We start from the raw sequence: 22,586 nt of genomic DNA, 5'->3' as shown, positions 1-22,586 counted from the left end.
TCTGCTTGTGTTCCTTCTCTCACTATCTCTCTCTCTCTGTCAAATAAATAAATAAAATCTTAAAAAAAAAAGAGGTAACCCCTATTAAAAAGTAAGTCAGATCATGCCATTCCTCTACTCAGAAGCCTCCAGGGGCCCCTCCTGATGCAAAGTAAAACCCAGAGTCTTCGAAATGTTCTATAAACTCCATAAAATCTGACCCCTCATGACTTCTCTGACATTATGTCCATCTTCCCTTTTTCTTAGTGTATTCCAGCCATGCTGACCTTCCCTCTTCCATTCACACACATAGACATACACATATTTATACAGATGCAAGTCAATAAGCATCAGGTATAACTCAGGGTGAAAACTGGACAGTTTTGAACAGAGAAATGACATGATCTGATTTTCATTTTAAAATAATCACTTTGGCTGCTTGTTAAGATTAAATGGTAGGTGAACAAGGGCAGACAGAGGGAAACCAGTGAGCAGGCTATCCAGATGGTAGTGGACTGGACCAGGGGCCACTGTGGAAATGGTGGACATGTTTTGAAGGCAGAGACAAGAAAATATGTGGACAGATTATTGACTATATTTAAAAAATGACAAAAATCAAGAATAATATCCAGGTTTCCAGCCTGAGCAACCTGAATAATGGAGTTGGCATTAACTGAGGTGAGGAAGACTGTGGATGAAATAGATTTGAGAAGCTGAAGGTTAGGAGTTCAGTTTTAGACATGCTAAGATGTCCTTTAGACATCCGAGTGGAAGTTTCTGGCAGACAACTGGATACATGAGCTTGAATTTTAGAGTTGGAGGTGGGGCTGGAAATATACATTTGGGAGATGATAGCACCCAGATGCATCAGTAAGACTGCATGAGATCATCAGAGAAATGAGTTTAGCTAGAGAGGAAAGGGGGTTCAAGGAATGGACAGTCATGTGTTCTGATATTTAGAGGTTGTGGAAATGACAAGAAACAGCAAAAGGAGACTGAATAAAAGCCAGAAAACAAGAAGAAAAACCAGGTGAGTTGGATGTCCTGGAAGCAAAATGAAAAAAATGTTTCAATAAAGCAAGTGATTGTCTGTGCTAAATGCTGGTGAGAGGTCAAGTCCATCAAGGACTGGGAAATGACCACTGGACTCAGCAATCACATGGTCATTGCTGAACTTGGAAATGTTTTTGTAGGGTGCTGTGGGCAAAAAGTTGGTGGATTTAAGAGAAAATGAGAGAAACAGAACTGAAGAACCAAGAAATGGGGCAGTAGCTGGAAGGAGATGTGACTCAAGAAGGGAGCTTTTATTCATCATATTCTCTTTTGTACCTATGTAAAAGGAGGCATCTAAAAATACCAATAGGATAAATTAAGTTTTATATTAAACAGCTGGTTTTCCCTGAATACACTGACCTATTTAGGTTCATATTTATCACGTAGGCCCTCATTAGACACTGAAGGAATATTTTCTTTTCCCCTGGAAAAGAGCCAAACTAGAGTAGTTAGATGATGTTTAATGTTCAGAGACTTCAGATATCCTGTTATGTTTCATGAACATTAGTGACCTTTTTGGGGCAATTTCCACCACTGTGTCTGGTCTATGGTTAAGACATAGCGTTGCCTTGCTAATCTATCATCTATCCCAGCTGAGTTTCTAAGGTTCCCAAGCAAAAGATTTGTGAAGCCCTAGAGAAAAACAATTTTTTCTTTAAGAAATTACACAAATGAAAGCAAGACCCAAGATCAAAACAGCTGATGCAGACTTCCTGGGTTGTATTTAAACCCATGAAATGAAATAAATAATCCTAACAAAAACTTCACCAATCTTTAAGGAATCCATGACCATTCTTGTCTGGTTTTCATTGAAAACTGGAAAGACTATTCCCAAAGCAACTGGTTAAGAGATTAAAAATACAAAGCAGCAAAATGATGGCAAGTGCAGGCTTGCTATGAAAAAGCACAGACAATAACAAACTAACAGCTAGACTTGCCTCTGACTCATGGAAAAATATGTGAAATCAGGTTATCCTGGCTTAAAAATAATGAATCACACAACTTCGAATACAGATGTCAGGAAAGCACATGTGTATTTCTGAATACAAATAATAATGAAAGGATATAGAGGTATTCATGCAAACTGCAATCAATTACGTCCACAAAAAAGCAGAGTCTATGTTATTTCTTTAATCAAGAATCCATGAAGAATATCAATGAACAGAATTAACGTCCATCTCAGGTAATTATTAAGAGATGCTATATCTCATAGGAAGCAGTAATTTTCATGCTTTCTTAAGTTTGGGCTTTTTAAAAGCCATCTCTGATTTGCATATTTAAATTAGGTGAAAGCATACCCTAATAGAAAATTTGTTTTGGTAGAAAATCCAAACTTTGGTAATTATAGAGTATGGCTGAAAAGCACCGTTAAAGATCCATTACATAGCTAAAGAACAAAATGTAAAACTCTATCCAGATCTGAAGCCCATAAAGGTCTAAAAAGGGAGAAGAATCTGAAAACATGAATTCTGGATCTAACTTTTTCATCAATTGTATTACTTTGGTTACTTTGATCCCTTATAAGAATCTGTGCTTTAGATATACCCTCTCCTGAACAATAAGCAAAAAAAAAAAAAAAAAAAAAAAAAAAAGTTGGTGTTTGGACTACAAGTTGTTTTATAAATGATGTATAGTTGATGTATAATATTATATGGGTTTCAGGTATGCAACATGGTTCTTCAACAATTATATATATTATAAAATGCTCACCATGATAAGTGTAATCACCATGTGCCACCATACAAAGTTATTACAATCTTATTGACAATATTCCCTAAGCTATACTTTTCATCTCTGTGACTTACTTATTTTATAGCTGGGAGTTTGTGCCTCTTAATCCCCTTGGACTACACATTTCTAAAGTTCAATGAATTTAGATAAGCTAGGATATTTTTATGTGTCTCATATTTAAACTCAAGTTTTAAAAAAGAAGAATTTTCTCACAAAAGATATATTTACCACACTTTTTAATATATGTATAAATATATAAACAAATATAAATATATAAGTTAAAGACATACATTTAAATGTCATCTGTAGTGGAAACTGGTGCACTGCTCAAATCTTCCTCCCCCAACCCCCAATTTTCAGGATCAAAACACTAATTCCTCAATCTCCCAGCTGTTCCAAGTGTTTCCTGCAGAGCTCATTACTGAGACCCTCCCCAGGAACTGCTAGCCACAGAAGCGAAGCTTCCATGCCTCTGTCTAAGTGCCTCTCCCTGGAGCTATCTGACCTCCAACGACTGGTCAGTGGAGTGTACAAAGGTTTGACCTCTTGACCTCAACATAGGACAACTCTGAACTTTCATTTTAGGCAGAGCTCTTGTCAGACCTGAGGAGGCCTCTGTTGACACTTCACCACGGTTCAAATTCGGTGGTGTGTTCTCAGTCCCTCACTCCTTATCAATGTTGTCCTGAGCACACTCCCCACAAACTTCCTCATGAAAATCTTTACCTTTCAGTCTGTTTCCCAGGAAACCGAACCTAAGACATTCATCCTACAGGCTAGTCAAACACAGGAGGCAAATCTTCAGTTCCCTCAAATGACTGAATGACTATTTCTCAACCAATCTGTTACTGCATGGTGCAGAATGAAGCAAACAAAACAAAACAATTCAGTTTAATCCTGTCTTGGTTCTCCAGCCATTCTCTAAAATAAGAACCATAATAGTTGCAAACTTACTGAGAACTTATATGCCAAGCACCATGCTTAGCACTTGATTATATCTAAAAGATGCAGAATAACTGCATAGAGAAGTTACTATTATTAACCACATTTTAAATTTTTTTTTAAATATTTTATTTATTTACTTGAGAGAGAGAATGAGAGAGAGAGAGAGAGAGAGCATGGGGGGCGGGGTCAGAGGGAGATGCGGGACTCAATCCTGGGACTCCTGGATCATGACCTGAGTTGAAGGCAGTCGCTTAATCAACTGAGCCACCCCAGTGCCACTATTAACCACATTTAATAAAGAAGTGAACCAAAGTTAAAGATGTCAATAGTCATAGCACTAAGTGCAGGATCTAGGCCTCCAATCCAGGCTGTAGGATTCCAAAATCCACAGTCTAACACTACACAATGGCCTCTGATCCCCATCAGTCCTGTCAGCGAACATATGCCTGGTGGTTCTGCTTGAGAGAATCCAGGTGCATTAGCAGAAAACAGTCACAGCTTCCTGGGAAAACCCACCAGATTAGCATGTCTTCCTTGTGTAGGAAAGTCAATGTCAAGTGTAAGAAACACTGAAGCACTTAAAGCAATTAACACTCCCAACCTCTGGATTCCTAATTAAATCAGTACTCAAAACTTAGTTGTACTTTGACTAAAATTGTGAGACCTACTACAGTGCTTCTGTACCTTATCTTTTGTACTTATTTTTGTATTTTTAGTCTTAAAAGCTTTATCTCCATTTTTAAAAATGAAAGTGAAACTACTGAATTTATAATTGTATGTTTTATAGATTTGATTTTTCTGTACATTGGCACAGTATGTGAAAATAAGGATTAGATTTTTTTCTAGCAGGGGAATTTGACCTTTAACGCTCCACAATAGAGAAGGGCTCAGTAGTATGGACAATCCAGAACTTTCAAATGCATTTTTCTCTAACATTTTTAGAGTTTCAGTAAATGTCTCTCCTAAATGGCAATTTTTTTTTGTTGCTTGACTCCAACAACAAGGATTTCCAAAAGCAAGAGGAGTTTCAGAAATAGGAATGCCCTTGGGGCACCTGGCAGCGCAATTGGTAAAGTGTCTGACTCTTGATTTCAGCTCTGGTCATGATCTCAGGGTCCTGGGATTGAGCCCTGCATCAGACCCAGTATGGAGACTGCTTGAGATTGTCTCTCTCCCTCTCCCTCTGCCTCTCCTCTGCTTGTGTGTGCACATGTGCATACACACTCTCTCTCTCAATAAATAAAATCTTTAAAAAATATATATATATGAATGCCCTGAACATCGATGGATGGTGAGTCAGGTGAGAGGACAGAACAGCTAGCTAGCAACGTGCCTTTCTGCCAGGCAGGTCCGTTTTTATATCTCACCTGTGCCACTAACCAGCTGTGTGACTTTGGACATGTTATTTAATCTCAGGCACATTATTTTCTGCATCATACAGGATGAACAATACATGTCTCATAGGAATACAATAAAAATTAAAGCTACAATATTGTCAAAGTTTATGAAAGAACTTCTTGGACACTTAATTAGTAGGGACTATTATCCTTAACAAAGATAAAGTGTTTACACACTTCTTAGAGGGAATCAGGAAATGGGAAATTGCTTTGTGTTGCTTTATTTCACAGGAACCCTTAAGGGAAATACCCAGTGAAAATGTTTGAGAAGCATACATTTTACATGTAAGTGCCAAGTCGAAGTAGACAAAAAGAAAGAAATGGCAGGAAAAGACAATACATTCACATAACAGCACAATGTAAAATTTAGCTTAGAACTGTTTGCTTTACTCAAATTCGTTCCTGGGCAGCAGCAAGATTTGCCTCTTTTCCCTCTTATGAAAATAGAAACTCCCTTGGGGGGTAGTAGGAGTGAGCCAGCCAGTAACCCCCCAAAATCTGGGAAGGCTACAAACCATTTCCTAAGCCTACACAAGTACACAGATGGCCTGATGAAAAGAACTTCCTTTGCCTTAACATTTTTTTTTTTTGGAAGCCAACTATTGTTACAATTTAAACTATGAGATACAGATACCAAAAAAAAAAAAAAAATTTAAAATAAGAACAAATGTGAATACACAACCTAAACTTAAAAACGAAGACCTATTTCCTAAGAAATATTCATAGCATTTGTCAGATAAGCACAGAAATTAGGAACAAGGGATTTTCCACTGTTAGCCCAGGGAATGGGGGATGGAAGGTGAAAAAGGACCTACTGTTTTTGACCAGACAAAACTCATGGATTGTTTCCTTTTGCCTTTAGTGTTTCTCCCCCAGCCACTTTTGCCATAAGTATATCCCCTCTCCTCTTCTGAGCTAAAGAACGTAGCCACCATGACCTTACAGATTAGACTCAAAACAGAGCTGGCAATCTAGTCTTTAACTGAAAACCACTTCAGCCATAAGAATGTTTCCTTTTTCTTTAATTCCTATAACTTCCTCTTCTCTAGCTTCACCTTCCAAGTAAGAGTATGCCAAAACAAAACAACAACAAAAAAAGATGAGGAAAAGAGTACCTATAGACTACAAATATGGAAAATAATTATGAATTTGAAAATGAATCAAATTCTCTTCCAAAGGTCTCTACCACATGACAGTATTCAGGAACTCATAGTAGCCAAAATAAATTTTATGGAATTCCAAAAAGGATTCTAGTTGAGTAGGCAAAAAAAAAAAATCTATATCTAGATATAGATTTTTATTTTTAGGTGATGATATCCATGAGTACTTAAGCAGAACCCTCATATGCAGGCTAGTTAAAAGAGAGGTGTTCCCACTGATGTGAGATCAGGGTCCCCAGAACACAAGTTAGGCACTGTAACCCTTCACCTTCGCTAGTGCCTCCTAAATTCTCCCTTCTCATCAAGAGCATTGTGGACCATGTAAGCACTATCCTAAGGGCACTGTAAGCTGTGTTGGGCAACTACTGATCTAGCATAATGGTTGTTAACTGCTGGCAATTCTGCCCTTCAAGGGTTATTTGGCAACGTCTGGAGACATTTCTCATCGTCATAAGTCAGGGGTACTGTTGGCAGCTAGTGGGTAGTGGCTACCAGTGTTGATAAACATCTTATAATGCCCAGGACAACATGCCACATCAAAGAATTATCTGACCCAAAATGTCAATAATGCCAAAGCAGGGAAGTCCTGATCTAGCAGAAATCTCCTTCTAAACATTCCAGGGAGATGGCTTTCTAAGTTTCTGGACTGGTCTCATTGTTAGAAATGTCTTTATCATATTGAATCAAAATATATTTCTCTAAAACTTTTTACTATTAGTCTTATTTCTACACCTTGGGATCCCAAAGGAAAAATATCTAATCTTTCACCTACATGACAGATTTTCAAAAGCTGAGACTACTGTGATATCCCCCAAATTTTTCATTTTTGGGTTGAAAAACCATGTTGATGTGCTATCCCTGCTTCTCATAAAACAAAACAAAACAAAACAAAAACATAATTGCAGAAGTGAAGGCAAAAATCCAAATTAAAAGGAAACATTCTGAGATTATTAAAAATAACAATAGTGTAGTTACCAAATACTGACCACCACCAGCGATACCCTCCCAGGCACAGAACCCATGAGTGACAGAGTGGGGCTGAATTCTCAAGTTCATGTTCTTTGTGTGAATTTTACATCACATATAACTGTTCTCCTTTTCCTAACTCTGGCTCCTACTTCTGGTTACTCTTCCATTTGATCTGTCCCCTTTCCCCACTTCTCTCTCCCTCCCAATTGGGCCTGCAGCCAGCCACAGGCCTATCACAGCACTTGCCCGAATCACTTGCTTGGGAATCAGGTCAGGCCACCAGGAGCCCTTATGTCCTACACACTGCTCTTTTCTGAATTTCTCCTTTGCCCTGTGAAAGGATCCTAGGACAACCGAAAGAGAGTAGATCTAAAAGCCTCTTCTTGGCATGTGCCATAAGAGAAAAATTCTTGGATTTTCTGTTTTGAGGAGCATAAACATTTTCAGTGAACAATGTATACTAAAGAGTAACTATCTTCTCTGTTTTTACTGAAGCTGGGGGGTGATGAGAACATAGCGGTCCATTATACCATTATCTCTACTTTTGTGTATGTTGGGAAATATTTTTGTAAAAAAAAAAACAAACCTCTCTTCTCTATATTTATCATTCAGCAACCACCTTCCTTTCTTATCCCATATTCTCTATTTAATGCTATGGTGAAGAAACTTTTCAAAATAAAGTCTCAAGTATCACACCTTAAATATCTATAATTTTTTCATTTTTCAGTTACACCTCACTAAAGCTGGAAAAAAAAAAGACAAAGTCGCACACAAAGAAAGATTAACTTCAGAAGTAAATTTGATATGACCCCAAGAGTAGACCAAACTCTTTAAACTACTTAAATAAAGACAAACGTACTTGCACACTTTCTCCCTATTCCATTCTTCCCCTCTTTTTAATGTTACCAACTTCATGTTTATGGGCTATATGCAATCAGAGAAATGGAAACGTGTCTTAAACTACCAGAACTAAACACGGTGCTTCGGACTGTAGTGGATACAATTGTGTGAGAATGTCTTCATGATTCAGCTGAAGTGTCATACAGGAAGGTTTGTTTGTCACATTTACTCACCAAGGATCCTAAGGTCTCCTGGCACTAGGGCAATATTGGCATGCATATCCTAGAGCAGTGAAGGGCATGACATGCCTACTTGGCTCTGGTGATGGCTAGGTGCTGGACTCTGAGGTCCCGGCTTTCAATCCCACGAGGGCAACTAGGTTTTTACTATTCCTCATAACAATACATTTCCCCTCTCATGCTAGCCAGCCACTCACATGGCACCAGAAGAAAGTGTGTCTGGACTGTACCCCTCTATTATCAGGTCAAAGAAACAACAGTAAATTAATTTCTTCCCCAAAGAGACCAGTGTTGCCATTTTTTTTGATAAAATGGAATGCTGTCAATCATTTCACTAGATGCCAAACTACCTTTCTTTAATCATTAATAAATAAGTTTGCTACCTACAAACGGAATGCAAAATTTGAATGAACTAAAGCAAAAATATATTTTTCCTTTAAAGAAATGCTGTTGAACAAATCATGTCTGTTTTTTCTCTAACCCCCTGACACTTCCTTTTTGTTTCTTTTATCCCTTAAATATAGATTTTTTTGGCCTGTCTTCACGAGTACATGTTCTCAAGGGGCAAACTCACAATGAAAATAAAAATCATAATAATTGCTAGCATATATTTACATGTACCTCGCACCTTCCATGTTCCAGGCTTTGTTCTATATGCTTTACTTGTGGGAGTTCACTTAAACACACAACATACCTAGGAGTAGATACTGTTTTATCACAATATTACTCTGAGGAAAGAAATGCACAGAAAGATAAAGTAACGAGGCCAAGGGTTCCAAGTTTTCAACCTAACACATCAAATCTGAAAATGGTTGCTATTTTTGGGGCACCTGGGTGGTGCCATCAGTTAACCGTCCAACTCTTAGTTTCAACTCCGGTTGTGATCTCAGGGTCGTGAGCTCGAGCCCCGCACTAGGCTCCATGCTCATCGCAGAGTCTGCCCCTCCCCGGCCTCTCTCAAATAAATAAATAAATCTCGAAAAAAAACAAAGTTGTTGCCATTCCCAGTATAGCCCCACCCCTACATCTCAGCACTTAAGCACCCAGTGATTTTTCTGTCCCCCCATCTGCTTGATTTTATTTGCATATCTTAAGCATATATTTAAACATGTGGGTCCTGATCTTACTTTTGCTAGAAATTGGAAAAAAAAACTCAAGTCTCCATCATCAATGGGAAATATTAAATAAATTACAGTATTATCCTACTGTGAAATATTAGGCTGTCATTAAAAAAGAATGAGGCATATGCAAATAGAGTAACATGGAAAGCTGTCAATGACATATTGATGAGTAAAAAGAGCAAATTATAAAACAAATAATCCAGCAAATGAATGTCAAACATCTATATATGCCTAAGTATAGAGGAAAATGTCTGGAAGAATATATGCCAAATACTGGAGAAGAAAAAGGATTGAAAAGTGGGGGAAATGAGGAAAAGTGAATTGTTTACTTTTTGATAATACGCTCATGCTATACTTATAATGCAAAAAAGAATGTTAAACAATGTCTGATAGGCTAAAAATATTTGGTGAAACCATTACTTAGCCAGATCTTTCCCCCACCCAATATTTATTCCATTTTATTTTTTCAACTTTATTTTCCTTTCCCTCCCTCACACACAGTCTGGGCACCAATTACAATGGACTTTTTCTTTTCTAAACACTGCCTGGATTTTCTTATGCTTCCACCTGAACTCAAAGTACCCTCTTTGTCATTAAATTCAATCTCTCTAAAAAAACCATACATATTATATTTTGGCACATATTTCATAAAAGGAAAAATGTAAATATCCAGGAAATTTTCCATATTTTGAATCATCAATCTTTAATACATTTTAAATATATTGCTTCCTGAATTGTAAAGTGTCCAAAAATAATAAAGAGTTACAAAGTGTCTGAACAGATACTTCTTTGTATAAAAAATGGCTTTCTTTAACATTTAGGACATTGTGATTGCCTTGAATGATTTTTAGAATGAGGTAGAATACACACACACAAAAGAAAAAGATGCATGTCACTCTAAAAAATTTTAAAAATCAAAAACAAGTTTCTTACCATTGTAAGGGTAAATGGATGGTTTTCTAATGCAGACACACTGGGACAATGTAGAATAATATACTAAAAGACAACAAACATAATTTTTAAATGACCAAGAAAGAAGTGTAAGTATTCTAATGATGGCACGAATACTAATTTTTAAAAATTACATAAAGTTAAAGGAAATTTGGGGCACCTAGGTGGCTCAGTCAGTGAAGCATCTGACTCTTGATTTCAGCTTAGGTCATGATCTCAGGCTTGTGAGATCAAGCTCTGTGTCCAGCTCTGCGCTGAGCATGGAACCTGCTTAAGTCTCTCTCTCCCTCCCCTTCTGCCCCTCCCCTCCCTTAAAAAATTAAAATAAATAAATACATACATAAATAAAAGTTGCTAAATACTGACTCACCTGGCCAGGTCTTGCTTTAAAATTTTCTTTGATCATTCGGATTTCCATGACATCTGAGGGATGACTTATGACTGAGATGATGGTTACTGGTTTATTGCTCCGGATACACCTGTAAAGTCTTTCAGCACAATACAGGCACAAAGGTCCAGAAATCCAAAGCCAAGTCTAATGGAGAATTTTTAAAATATACTTTAAGAAATACTTGTGTTGAAGGAGTCTTTATATCCTGCTCAATTTTTTATTATACATTACAGTAATGGTATTGTAATCTGTATTTTAAATAATAAAATGTAAAGAAAAATCTGTAAAAAATAAGGTGCTCACTGTGACTTATTCAAACAAGACTAAATATAAAACAAAAGAAGTAATGTACCACATTAACAGGTATGCATACTTTTTTTCATATTTCCTTCTGTGCATACAGAATAAATACATAATGTATGTATATACAATAACTTCATCTAAAAAGAGAAGAAAGGAAGTTAAATGCTCAATAAATCTGAAGACAACTTTAGAAAAAAATGCACCAGTCCAATGTTTGTTAAAAAAAAAGAAAGAAAATCCTGGATATATGTATGAATACTTTTTTTTTATTTTAAGGTATTAAAATGTTTTAATTTTTCAGGAGTAATTGGAATTCTTCAAAATGTCAGGTAAGTTTTTTTTTTTTTTACGTTTATTTATTTATTTATTTATTTATTTATTTTTTTACTTCAGTGTAGTTGACACACAATGTTATATTAGTTTCAGGTGTAAAACTTAGTGATTTGACAAGTTAACACATTATCCTATGTTCACTGTAAGTATGGCTACCATCTGTCCCATTACATCAGTATTACAATATCATTGTTTTTCTTATGCTATGCCTTTTACTCAACCCTGGGTATTTTTAATGCATATAATATATGCATAATGTACACATACATAATGTATATACAATATAAAATGTGTATATGAACGTATTTTAAAATATAGAGTATACTAAGCATGTTGCTTACAACTTACTTTTACATAATAAAAGTAATATGAACAGAAAGTATTTATAGAATTTGGAAAGTGTAACGATTTTGCATGTGTGTTGGATGGATAGCTCTGATCCCAGGATAACCCACTGCATAAGCTCAGAAATACAGAAGCCTGTCCTGCCTGTGTGGCCAACCCTTTTCCTAGAACTGCACGCCATATTTCCCCCATCACTGGGAGGCCGCCGACCCAAACTTATTTTAATGGTTACTTTTTTAAACCTTATTTACATAGCTATTTCAGACCTTCTTCCTTCCATGCAGACAGATCATGCCTCTTCCTGATATTTAGTTGCATGCTGTGTGAGCAGTAGGCGAGCCCTGCAATGCAGCAGGCTTGCAACTTTGAGACAGTCACTTATCCTTTGAGCATCAAGTTCCACATAATTAAAACGGGACTCACAATACCTTCCCTGCCTAACAGCTAACATTGTGTGAAGCCAAGAAAACTCTGCAAATGGCAGTCTATGAGAAACCTAGAGGATTATTATTAAAAATAAACACAAGACTAACATGCTCATTCCGAAGTCATCTACAAATTCACTCTACTTTTTGACTCTTCTTTCTTCTCTTCTGAAAAGAGACATTTGGCCTCACTGTCCCATAGGCAAAGAGTGTTAATTCCCACATGGACAGCTCCCATACCCACATGGGAAGATTAGGGCTCTTATGGAACTACTTGCTGGGTATTTGGGTAAGAACTTTTCCAAGAGCAAGTATTTTAGTCAAAGACCTGGTTTTGGACTCTACTTCTGCCTGTATTAGGTTGTAGAGTTTGCTCAAGGTCTTTTATGTATTTAAGTCACAATTTCTTCATCAGAAAACCAAGGAAGATAGTAATTGCTTCAAAGGGCTATTGTGAATATTAAAAGAAATTATGCATACAGTACATTTTAGCACAGTACCTAGCAGATGATACCAAGCATTCAATAAATTGATTTTATAATTTATCATTTATGCATACATAATATCATACCACAATAATATACTATACCATAATAATAATTACAATTAGTAATAGTTCTTTCACTATTGCTTTTATTATTCAACCTACTTTTCTCAGTGGATAGGGAAAATGTCTTTGTCACTTCTCTTTAGGCAAGCACCAGTGCCACAGTATGCAAAGATTACATGGTCAGTTGAGCAGAATTTTCCATATTCTATAATATCATAGGTCTTTCTCTTTGACCTGACAGCTGCCTCTAATGGAAAAATAGGTGCTATCTTGCTGCTGAAACATCCTGAAATGTTCTACAATTGCTTTATAAACCTCCAAAAACATATTTAAATGCAATGCTGGTCAATAATTATGGAGATACGGACTTGAGGAGACCATCAAAGATATAAAATTAATCTGACCTGTGGAAAATTAGCTTGAAACCTAGGCTCTTCCATACAAATGTTCACGGATCTGTTTTGGGTAAGTTCATCTGGTTTTGAAGGTCCTCCAGGGAAAGATTCATGAAAATGTTCCGAGCCATGGTCTGGTAAGTAAACATGCTGGTAGTGGGTTCCATTAGGATTGATGCAGCCAGGAGGGTGGGTATCTAAATTAGCTTGATACTTCAGCAGCCCTCTGAAATTAAAGTAAGGGAAAAAAAGGAAGATGAAAATGAAACTGAAATCAGAGGACATGGTGTAAGAAAACAGCCTCTTTTTCTTATTAACTTTCCATAGCATTTATCTGAAAAGTGCTTTTCATATATCTCACTTAGGAGCAATAGAGAAATCCTAAAACTTTTAATGAATTCTTTACTATGGGACTAAACCAAGAGCATTAGCCCTAAACAAATGCTACAAATAAATGGTAGGGAAGAACATATCAATCTTTCCAATTATTCTTGCATTTCACAGCCTTTATTTCAACTCTATTAGGCATGCATATAATCATATACCAGTTTTCACTTCAATAAATACTATAATAATGAGTACTTTTGCTATATTTTCAAACATAAATGGGAAAGTATAGGGATCATATTTGATTTGGCTAAGACTGGATAAAATAGGCCTTGCTGATTTACAGAGATATTTTTAACAAACATAGTAACAGGAACTGGAAGCTTGCAACTCCTTTGGTCTGAAAATAATTAATATACAGCAATTAGACCCTACACATGTTTAGTTTTCAATTTCTCCATAACCAAGACTGCATAAAAGACTCTAAGATAATTGATCAGACAGGAAAGCCTACAACCCTAAAATACCATTCTGACTGTTTCATATTTTGTGACCTTCTAAGATCACCATTCAACTTTCTGTGTTTTGTGTTGTTATTAATAAAAAGATAAGTAAGATCTACTTCACTGGGATAGTGCATCAAGTGACAGATTATGCAGAACATCAAAAAAGATCCACACTGCATAAGCAAATCTTGAAGAAAATATTAAGATTTTGAAAAGCATTGGGAATTTGACAGTGTGTTTTTTTATTTTAAAGATATTAAAATTTTGGCACCCAAAATTATTTTTCCTAGTTAGCTAAGAATGTATTTTTATTTTATTTTATTTTATTTTTTAAAGATTTTATTTATTTATTTGACAGAGAGAGACAGTGAGAGAGGGAACACAAGCAGGGGGAGTGGGAGAGGGAGAAGCAGGCTCCCTGATTGGGGGCTTGATCCCAGGACCCTGGGATCATGACCTGAGCTGAAGGCAGATGCTTAACGACAGCCACCCAGGTGCCCCAAGAATGTACTTTAAATGACTCTTCAAGTTACCAAATAATTAACCTTAGTGTGTTACAAAAATGTATATTTTAAGTACATCACACCTAAGATGATTTTATAAATGATTTTACAAATATGGTATTTTGCAACAACAAAACTTATAACATGAATAATAAGACTAAAGAGGCCCAATATATGAAAATTAGAAAAGCAGTGGCCAAGGCAGTCTTTGCTGGAATTTACCATCTACTCAACCTGATCATTCTCTTTTTGGTTATGTTCATTCCTTTTCTCCCCTTTATAAAAATATTTTATTTAGTTATTTGAGAGAGCACACAAGCAGGGTGGGAGGGCAGATGACGAGGGAGAAGCAGACTCCCCACTGAGCAGGGAGCCCAACGAGGGGCTCGACCCCAGAATCCCAGGATCATGACCCAAGCCAAAAGCAGATGCTTAACCAACTGAGCCACCCAGGTGCCCCTCTCTCTTCTTTCTATATTACTTTCTTCCTTATAACTAATCATAATGAGATTATATAGTATAACATTACTATGTGCTCATTAGAGAGACATTAGAGAGCACACAGTATATGTTATAGTATACTGTATACACTAAGTACCAGGCTGTATTATATAACATCAATGGCAACCCACACACCCATTTTTTAAAGCAATGCAGTAGATATGGCCTAGGTACAGAATAAATTAGTGATTATTATAGAAATGTAAGCCAAGTACAGAACCCTTCATAGAATTCTAGTCATATAATACAATCACTGTGGTATTATACTTGGAAAACTTATGAATTTGATTCACCTCCCATTATAAGTAAAGATTTACCCAAATCTGTTGCTCCTACTGACCATCCCAAGACTGACAGGTGGGTAGGCCAAAAATCTCAGGCATTTATTCTACTGGCCTGAAATTGAACAAGATTTGGCATAATGCACTTGGCACTATTCTAGGTGATTCTACAAAGTACGATAAGGAGTCAAATCTGGTCCCTGAACTTCAAATACTTAAAATCTAGTTGAGAAGACATCTTCAGAGAAGCTGAATGGAAGTCAGACCACAGATAATTGGGCTATAGTATTTTAATAAGACCTTAGCAATGTGTGGTAGACATCAGGCCCCAAACAGAGCAATTTATATACATTTCATGTTATACGCACAACAACTGATTGAAATAGGAATTATTGATCCCATTTTACAAATTAAGAAACAATTTTAATAAATTAAATAGCACCCCAGGGTCACACAGCTGATAAGTGGCAGAGCCAAGATTTGAACCCAGTTCTGACTCAAATTCTATGCTCTTCACCTGTCACTATACCTCGTGTTAGTTCACTGGATGCTTACAACATACCTATGAAAAAGGTAAGGAGAGGAAAATTAATATTTAAGAAAGGATGTCAGGAATTTTTAAACATCTATTTCTCACTTAAACTTGAAAACAAAATAATCATACAGGGTAAGTGTTTTGACTCCCATTACACAGATGAGAGATTTAAGGCTTTGTTTAGGTAAGAGAGTAACTAAATTGTTGTCTAAGCACAGGATTCAGAAACCTCATCTTCCTCATTCCAAAAACCTATATCATATAAAGCAAATCAGTTGATTAAAGAAGTTAACATCAAGGAAAGAGGTTTAAAATAAAAGCGTGGAAATAAAGTCAGATAGTGCGTGTGTGTGTGTGTGTTGGAAGGGGGTTGCTTAACATCAGGCAAAGGAATGTTATTTACTCCTCCTAAGTCTTAAGTGTACAGGTGGGCAGGACCGCATGTTCTAATGATCCTTAGAATGACAAACAAACGTTGTTACTATGCAGTACAAATCTTCAGGCCAGCTCAAACAAAGCATTGCTGTTCTTGGTATTTCAAGGGGTATGTAATATTCTAAAATCCCTTTTAGGGGTGCCTAGTATATCTCAGTGATGTGGGCAACAAGGAAGATCAGCATTGTCCGGCATATAAACACAGAGCTGCATGTTCCTGAAAGCTCTGTTGCATTTGGAAAGAGTGCATTAAACTCTTAAGAAACACATGTATATTATGTCTGCTGAAATAAATTAGATACTAGGGATTTAAAACAATCATAAAACAATAAAAATCATACATAAGATATAACTTAATTTTAACAAATGTGCTCACAGTAAATGGAATAAAGAGATGATATCTGATATTTACCTATCAATCCAAATATATCCATAATACCTAGGCTACATTTCTATTAAAAATTCTTCAGAATGAAATTATTTTAATGGGCACCAAATATAATGTTTAAAGAAATACTATATTCTAAGAATGCATATTCTAAAAGTTCCAAGAAATTCTGTACTAGTACGAAAGGAATGAGAACTATTTTTTATAGTATAGTGAAAAAGTAAGTTATTGCATTTAACTGGACTTGAAAAATATCGTAAAATTATTGATTTGGTTAGAAGTATACTTCCTCCTTTTCTAAATCTATAACCAGATAGAGCTGTACATTTTTGTTCAATGCATACTTTGGTCTTTAATTTCAGGATATTGTCCATAGGAAGAACAGAGTGGTAGGGGAAGGCCTAGTATGGGGGAAGGTCTCTGTACTTTGGTCTCTGACCTGGCCACTGGCTGACAGTGTGGTCTTGGGCAGATAACAGCTTTGAATGTTCTCACTCATTCTAAGATGGGGCCACTGATCTTTACCACACAAATTTGTTATAAAGTTTATAGAAACAGGCAGTAAGGCATGAAGCACCTTACTGGTATGCCCAATACTTATCCTTTCAACACAGAGTTCAAAATCTGCCAGTGTCCTTCCATGTGAACCCATCAGCATCTTTGCCACCTTATCTAGCCAAATCTAACTGAGATTCTGTGCTTGTTTTTGTTTTTCTTTAATGAGTGATATTTTTTATTTGTTATCATTGTCTGTCTATAGATCTTTTCTCTCTCATCCAAGTTTCTTTGATGGCAACAATTACAAAATGAGACCAAAAAAAGAATATTTTAATGGAGTTTTAAGACAGGCAACCTATGCCATTTAGCTTGAGAGTAGCTTAAAATAACATACAGCTCTCAAATTAAAAGGTATTTTTCTTTTCAAGATTTATTTGGGGGGGAGGGGCAGGGAAGATGTAGAGAATCTCAAGCAGACACCTGGCTGAGCGCAAACATGTCCCATATATCAATACTCACTGCCAAACCCTGTCAGCCTTCTAGCAAGTTTCTGGCACATGGTAGACCTTTAGGGCATTTCTGGTGAATTGATTTTCAAAGCAAATAATCACATATTTTTTTTGCATATAGCAAGGGCATAGAAGTTAAAATAAAGAAAACATTCTTGTACCTACTGTTGTATCTTTCATAAATAAATGATAAATAACTGGAAAGGAAAACGATGTCCATGAATGGTAAACAAAGTCTTGCCAAGTTAAGACAGTGATATAACAGGGGTAGGGGAAGAAAGCACACAGACAATGTAGGAATGGGTTTGCTTATTACTCATTTTTTTAGTTGTATTATGTTCCAAAGGAGAGATTTTGAAATATCTTTGGAATGTTTAGTGTTCTTCTATCATGAGAAATCAAGGATTTTATGGTGTATCAAAATAAATGGTTGTGGATGCTATTGTTTTGGTACTCATAAGGATTTCAAGATGTGCTTTCAAAACTCAACAGTCTCAAAAAATAGGTTTCTTTCTTTTTTTCCTTTTTTCTTCAAGAGACATTATAGTTATACAACCATTTTTTAATGACAAAGTTATAGAAAATAATATAGTACACAGGATAAATCCCACTAGGTTACAACACAGAAATAATAAAAATATTTTATGGCAAAAATTAAATATTACAGAATGCCATGCCTGCAGGTAGGAGAATCACAAAATCATTCTTACTTTAATTGAATGTTAAAAAGTATCTAACAAATGCAGTGTCACTTATGTAACCTTTATGTTTGTGATTTTAATCCTTTTTTAAAGTAGAGAAAAAAAATCCTTGTCCCCTGAGGAACCTACTTTTTTCCTAGTATTCTATAACACAAAATGTTTCTTTACAGAAAAAAATAGAACAACCTGTTTCTGACTGTTCTTTTTACTTTGCTTCAATACAAAAAAAGAGCTTAAGAAAGCACACCCAAATTCATTATTTAAAAACCCACTGGAATTCACTGACTTCTGTGGAATCCACTAGAATGCACACTACTTAAGGTCAAGGATTCGTCCTGTTCCTCAGCTATATTGCTGGTGCCTAGAACAGGGCCTATAATCTATAGCAGGCATTCAATATATATTCATTGAATGACTTCATGAATGACTGGAAGTATACCTACAACTTTTTGTTTGGGCTGCTGTTGAAACACATGATTGAGGAGTCATCTGGCTTTAACAAACACAGAAGGGGGTTTGAACTCATAATCCAACCTCAAAAAAGATGTCTAGATGTTAGGAAATGGTATTTAGTAAAGTAAACCATGTATGCACATTCACCTTTGTAAGAAATACAATTAAATCAGTCTGCAACTTACATTCCTTCTTCACCCTTGAGTATTTCTAAGTTCATTCTGAGATCTCAGCTCTGCCCTGACCCTCACCCAATTCTAATCTAAGCAGACAAGTTATCAAGCAAGTCATGTTATCCACCTATTTGTTAGCAGCATGTTGGAAGTGGCATGCTTTCCTAAGCTAAGGATCCAGTATACATCAAGGAAACTCTAAGCATCTGAGCACATGTCAGATCAAAGCTTTCACTCCCACCCCCACTTTGTCTGGTCTAGACAGGTCCTTGCCTCTTCATTCTTTCCTAGGCGCTTGCTACTGATACCTGAATGAACTCACATCCCTCAGCTTGACTGGGGCACATATTGTGTCTAGCTCCTAAGATGGTGTTGTCCAACGTTCAAGACTGGGCAACACAGACTGGGCCAACATCATGAGTCTGTGAGCTTTGCAGTATCATGAAACCATGCTCTTAGGAAGGCCCTATGATTGGTCCAACACTTGGTTGTCACCATCTTGAAATGCTTAGTAATTTTTTATCAAAGGCCTCATATTTTCATTTTGCAGTGAGCCCTGCAAATTAAGTAGCCAGCCACAGAAACTATGTAGCTGGCAAAACTAAACCTTGGAGCCTAAGAACACAGGATCAAGACCGGAACATTCCCTAAGTGTGTAAAGTTAAATAGGTCATTTTATGAACTTTCCTCAGCTGGATAAATGAGATAGTCCATGTGCCTCCCTACTCCACAAGTATATAAAGCAAAGGACTTTGATCTCTTGGGAAGAAAAAAAATGTGTAAGCATCCGATATTTCTTAGTATATCCTATGCTTTCAGATCTCACTAAAATGGTAGTAGAAATAAAAGAATGATTTCACATTTCAGAAAAACACTAATGTACTAAAAATACTTCCTAAATGGTGTCCTTGTTCCTTCTCTTTCCTCCCAACTTTGTTACCTTCACCTCCAGCCAGGACCACTTGCTACTATGAATAAGATCCAAGAGGAAAAGTGAGATTAAAATTATGTGAGAAAGTATTTGGTCTGAAACTCACTATTCCTATCCCCAGAGTGGGGAAAAAATAAACTCACAATTTAGATTAAAAAATTGGGAACAAAAGTAGCTTCCAACACAAGTGAATTTATGTACATGAAAATGCTCTGTATATACTATATCAATCTACCCATACATATGGAATCCTTAAGGGAGAAGATGCCACATGACCTCAATACCTACCCCCACCTGCTTCCAGGATAAAATAGCAGCAAAAGTAAATAAATCATAAGACCTTAGTCCAGAATTGTTATACAGAAAAATCATTTTACACAAAAAATGAAAATCAATCCTATGAATAGGAAATTAGGAGTGGGGGAAAAAACACATCTTAAAGACCATAGCTGTATAGAACATTATGTTATTAACATATGGGAAATATGTAAATAGTATGTGACAGAGATTTGAATTCCAGATAAGAAAGACTTAATTCTTCAGGAACTGTATTCACTCTATATATGAGGATAAAAAATTCAAAAGCCAAAAAGTGAAAGAAAACAAAGAAATGAAATTATTTTCTTCTGTAACCTAAAGAGTTTTAACCACAGAATTACACAAAAATCTCCAACAAAAAATGTGCCAATCTACAAGACGACCAAAATAGTCAAGACTTAAAAGCTAATTCCTCTGTCACAGAAATTGATATACTAGTTACCATAAGAACTTATTATCCAGAGAACACTGAACATAAGTGACAGTCCCAAAATGGGAATCCAATTACATTGAAACAAAAACACAGATTATTTTTATTGTTACCTGCAATGCTTTGATAATTGGGGAAATATGGAAGGGCCTAGAAGGACAACAAATTCCTGGCTAAAAGCCAATTAATACAATTCCACTTAATCCAGCACACACTCATTGGTGACTTGTGACAGGGATTCCATTGATAAAGATAGGGAAGAAACATTCTTACCCTCAAAAACACTATAATTTACCTAGGATATATCACTGCTGTATTGCCTTTTGTCTTTCATACTGGAACTCATGGGAATTTATGGGAATTTCTATCTTCTCCCTGGATATTTTCAAGGAGTATACATGTAGGTTATTTTTTTCTGTGCAATTCGCATTCTCCTTAATCTATGTTGTTAGCAATGACAGGCACCACTCCGAGGCTTGGTAACAGATTTTAGAAGATGTGGACCACCTGTCCACTGAATGAGGAGCTACAAAGACACAGTGGACCACCTGTCCACTGAATGAGGAGCTACAAAGACAGTGTAATAAGAATACTGGTAAGACTATCTCTTCCACTGTATTTTTATTAGCTCTAGTCTAGAACCTAGCTTTTCTCATTGTTATTTTCAAGCTACCTGGAAGAATTTTGGACATTAAAGTAACACATAGATATAATTTTATTATCAGAATTATTATACAGTTATATTTATTATGTGCCATAACAAGGTTGAACATTGTAAGAAATATTTATAAAGGAATACAAAAAAATTTTCATTTTCTTACTGTCTTCTCGGAGAACTAAATTTCATCTTCAAAACCTTGAAATCTATGTAACTTGTAACGAAATTGAATTTCTTACTCAAAACATAAAAAATACACACATATCCACTCACCAACTTTTATAGATAAATTGGACAGTTATTCCAGATTTTTACATGACATGGATATATTTCATTCATAAGCCAGGTACCTTCCAAACCATGAAAAAAATTATTCATTAATTCAAGAAAAGATTAGAAATTAAATGCATAGATTCTGGAGTCAGACTGTGGGTCAATCCCCAGTCCTATCAGGCCCTAACTAGGTGGCTTTAAATAGTCATTTAATTTAACCTTCTGTGCCTCATTTTCCCATTTGTAAAATGGGGATAATAATAGTACTTACCTCATAGTGCTATGAGATTAAAAACAAAACAAAACTGTGTGCATGTGGGGGGGTATATATGTATATATATATATATATATATATATATGTGTGTGTGTGTGTGTGCATAAATTAGTGCTAAAAACAGTACCTGTCACACACTGAATTATTACATAAACCTTGGAAATTATTATGATGAGTATCATTATTATCCTCTAAAATGATAATGTGAGTGACAGGCCCAAAACCATATTTATTAGGTAAGTTCTCCTTACAGAACCTTCATGTGAGAAGAAAATTGTCCCAGTGTTTCATATTTTCCCCACAATATTGTTTTGAACTCTGGATAAAACTGAAGTGGAGATATAAAATGTATAAATGTAATATTATGGCTCTCTAGTAAAACTCTAGCTTTAAGAAGCTTCATTTAGCTCAGTTATTTTTAACTTCCTTTGGGCGATATTCAGCCTTGGGAATCTAATGAAAGCTAGGGTGTGTGTATGTGTGTGTGAGTGTGTAATGTATTAAATATAAATATATACGTGTATATATATTTGCACACACACACATTGTGCATGGGGGGGGTTGTTTTCAGTAATTCATGAATCCCCTGCAACCATTCAATGATTCGTAGAGATTATGAATCCAAGTAGAGAACTCCTACTCTATTGAAAGAGAAGTAGGATTTTGAGGTAGAAACAAAGGGCATCAAACTTAGAATAATTATGCAAACCAATCAGAAATTAATCATCTAGAAACTGTTCAGAACAGGTTACTGTAAAAAGTAAT

At 35.9% G+C, this 22,586-nt stretch overlaps 1 protein-coding gene across 1 annotated transcript in view; it reads right to left on the bottom strand.

The window, feature by feature from the left end:
- NOX4 (NADPH oxidase 4) overlaps positions 1 to 22,586 on the bottom strand; it is a 194,444-nt gene that overhangs the window by 102,230 nt on the left and 69,628 nt on the right. Inside the window, exons 10-12 of the mRNA XM_025893954.2 lie at positions 13,137 to 13,353; positions 10,756 to 10,920; positions 10,368 to 10,430 (exon numbers count right to left, since the gene is read on the bottom strand). Coding sequence (XP_025749739.1) covers positions 10,368 to 10,430; positions 10,756 to 10,920; positions 13,137 to 13,353 — 445 coding nt within the window. The remainder of the gene's footprint in view (positions 1 to 10,367; positions 10,431 to 10,755; positions 10,921 to 13,136; positions 13,354 to 22,586) is intronic.

This window comes from Callorhinus ursinus, unplaced genomic scaffold, assembly GCF_003265705.2.
Source record: "Callorhinus ursinus isolate GAN/ISIS: 27379988/994484 unplaced genomic scaffold, GSC_fseal_2.0 scaffold93, whole genome shotgun sequence".
Lineage (NCBI taxonomy): Eukaryota > Metazoa > Chordata > Mammalia > Carnivora > Otariidae > Callorhinus > Callorhinus ursinus.
This window is presented reverse-complemented; position numbering and strand designations above follow the sequence as displayed.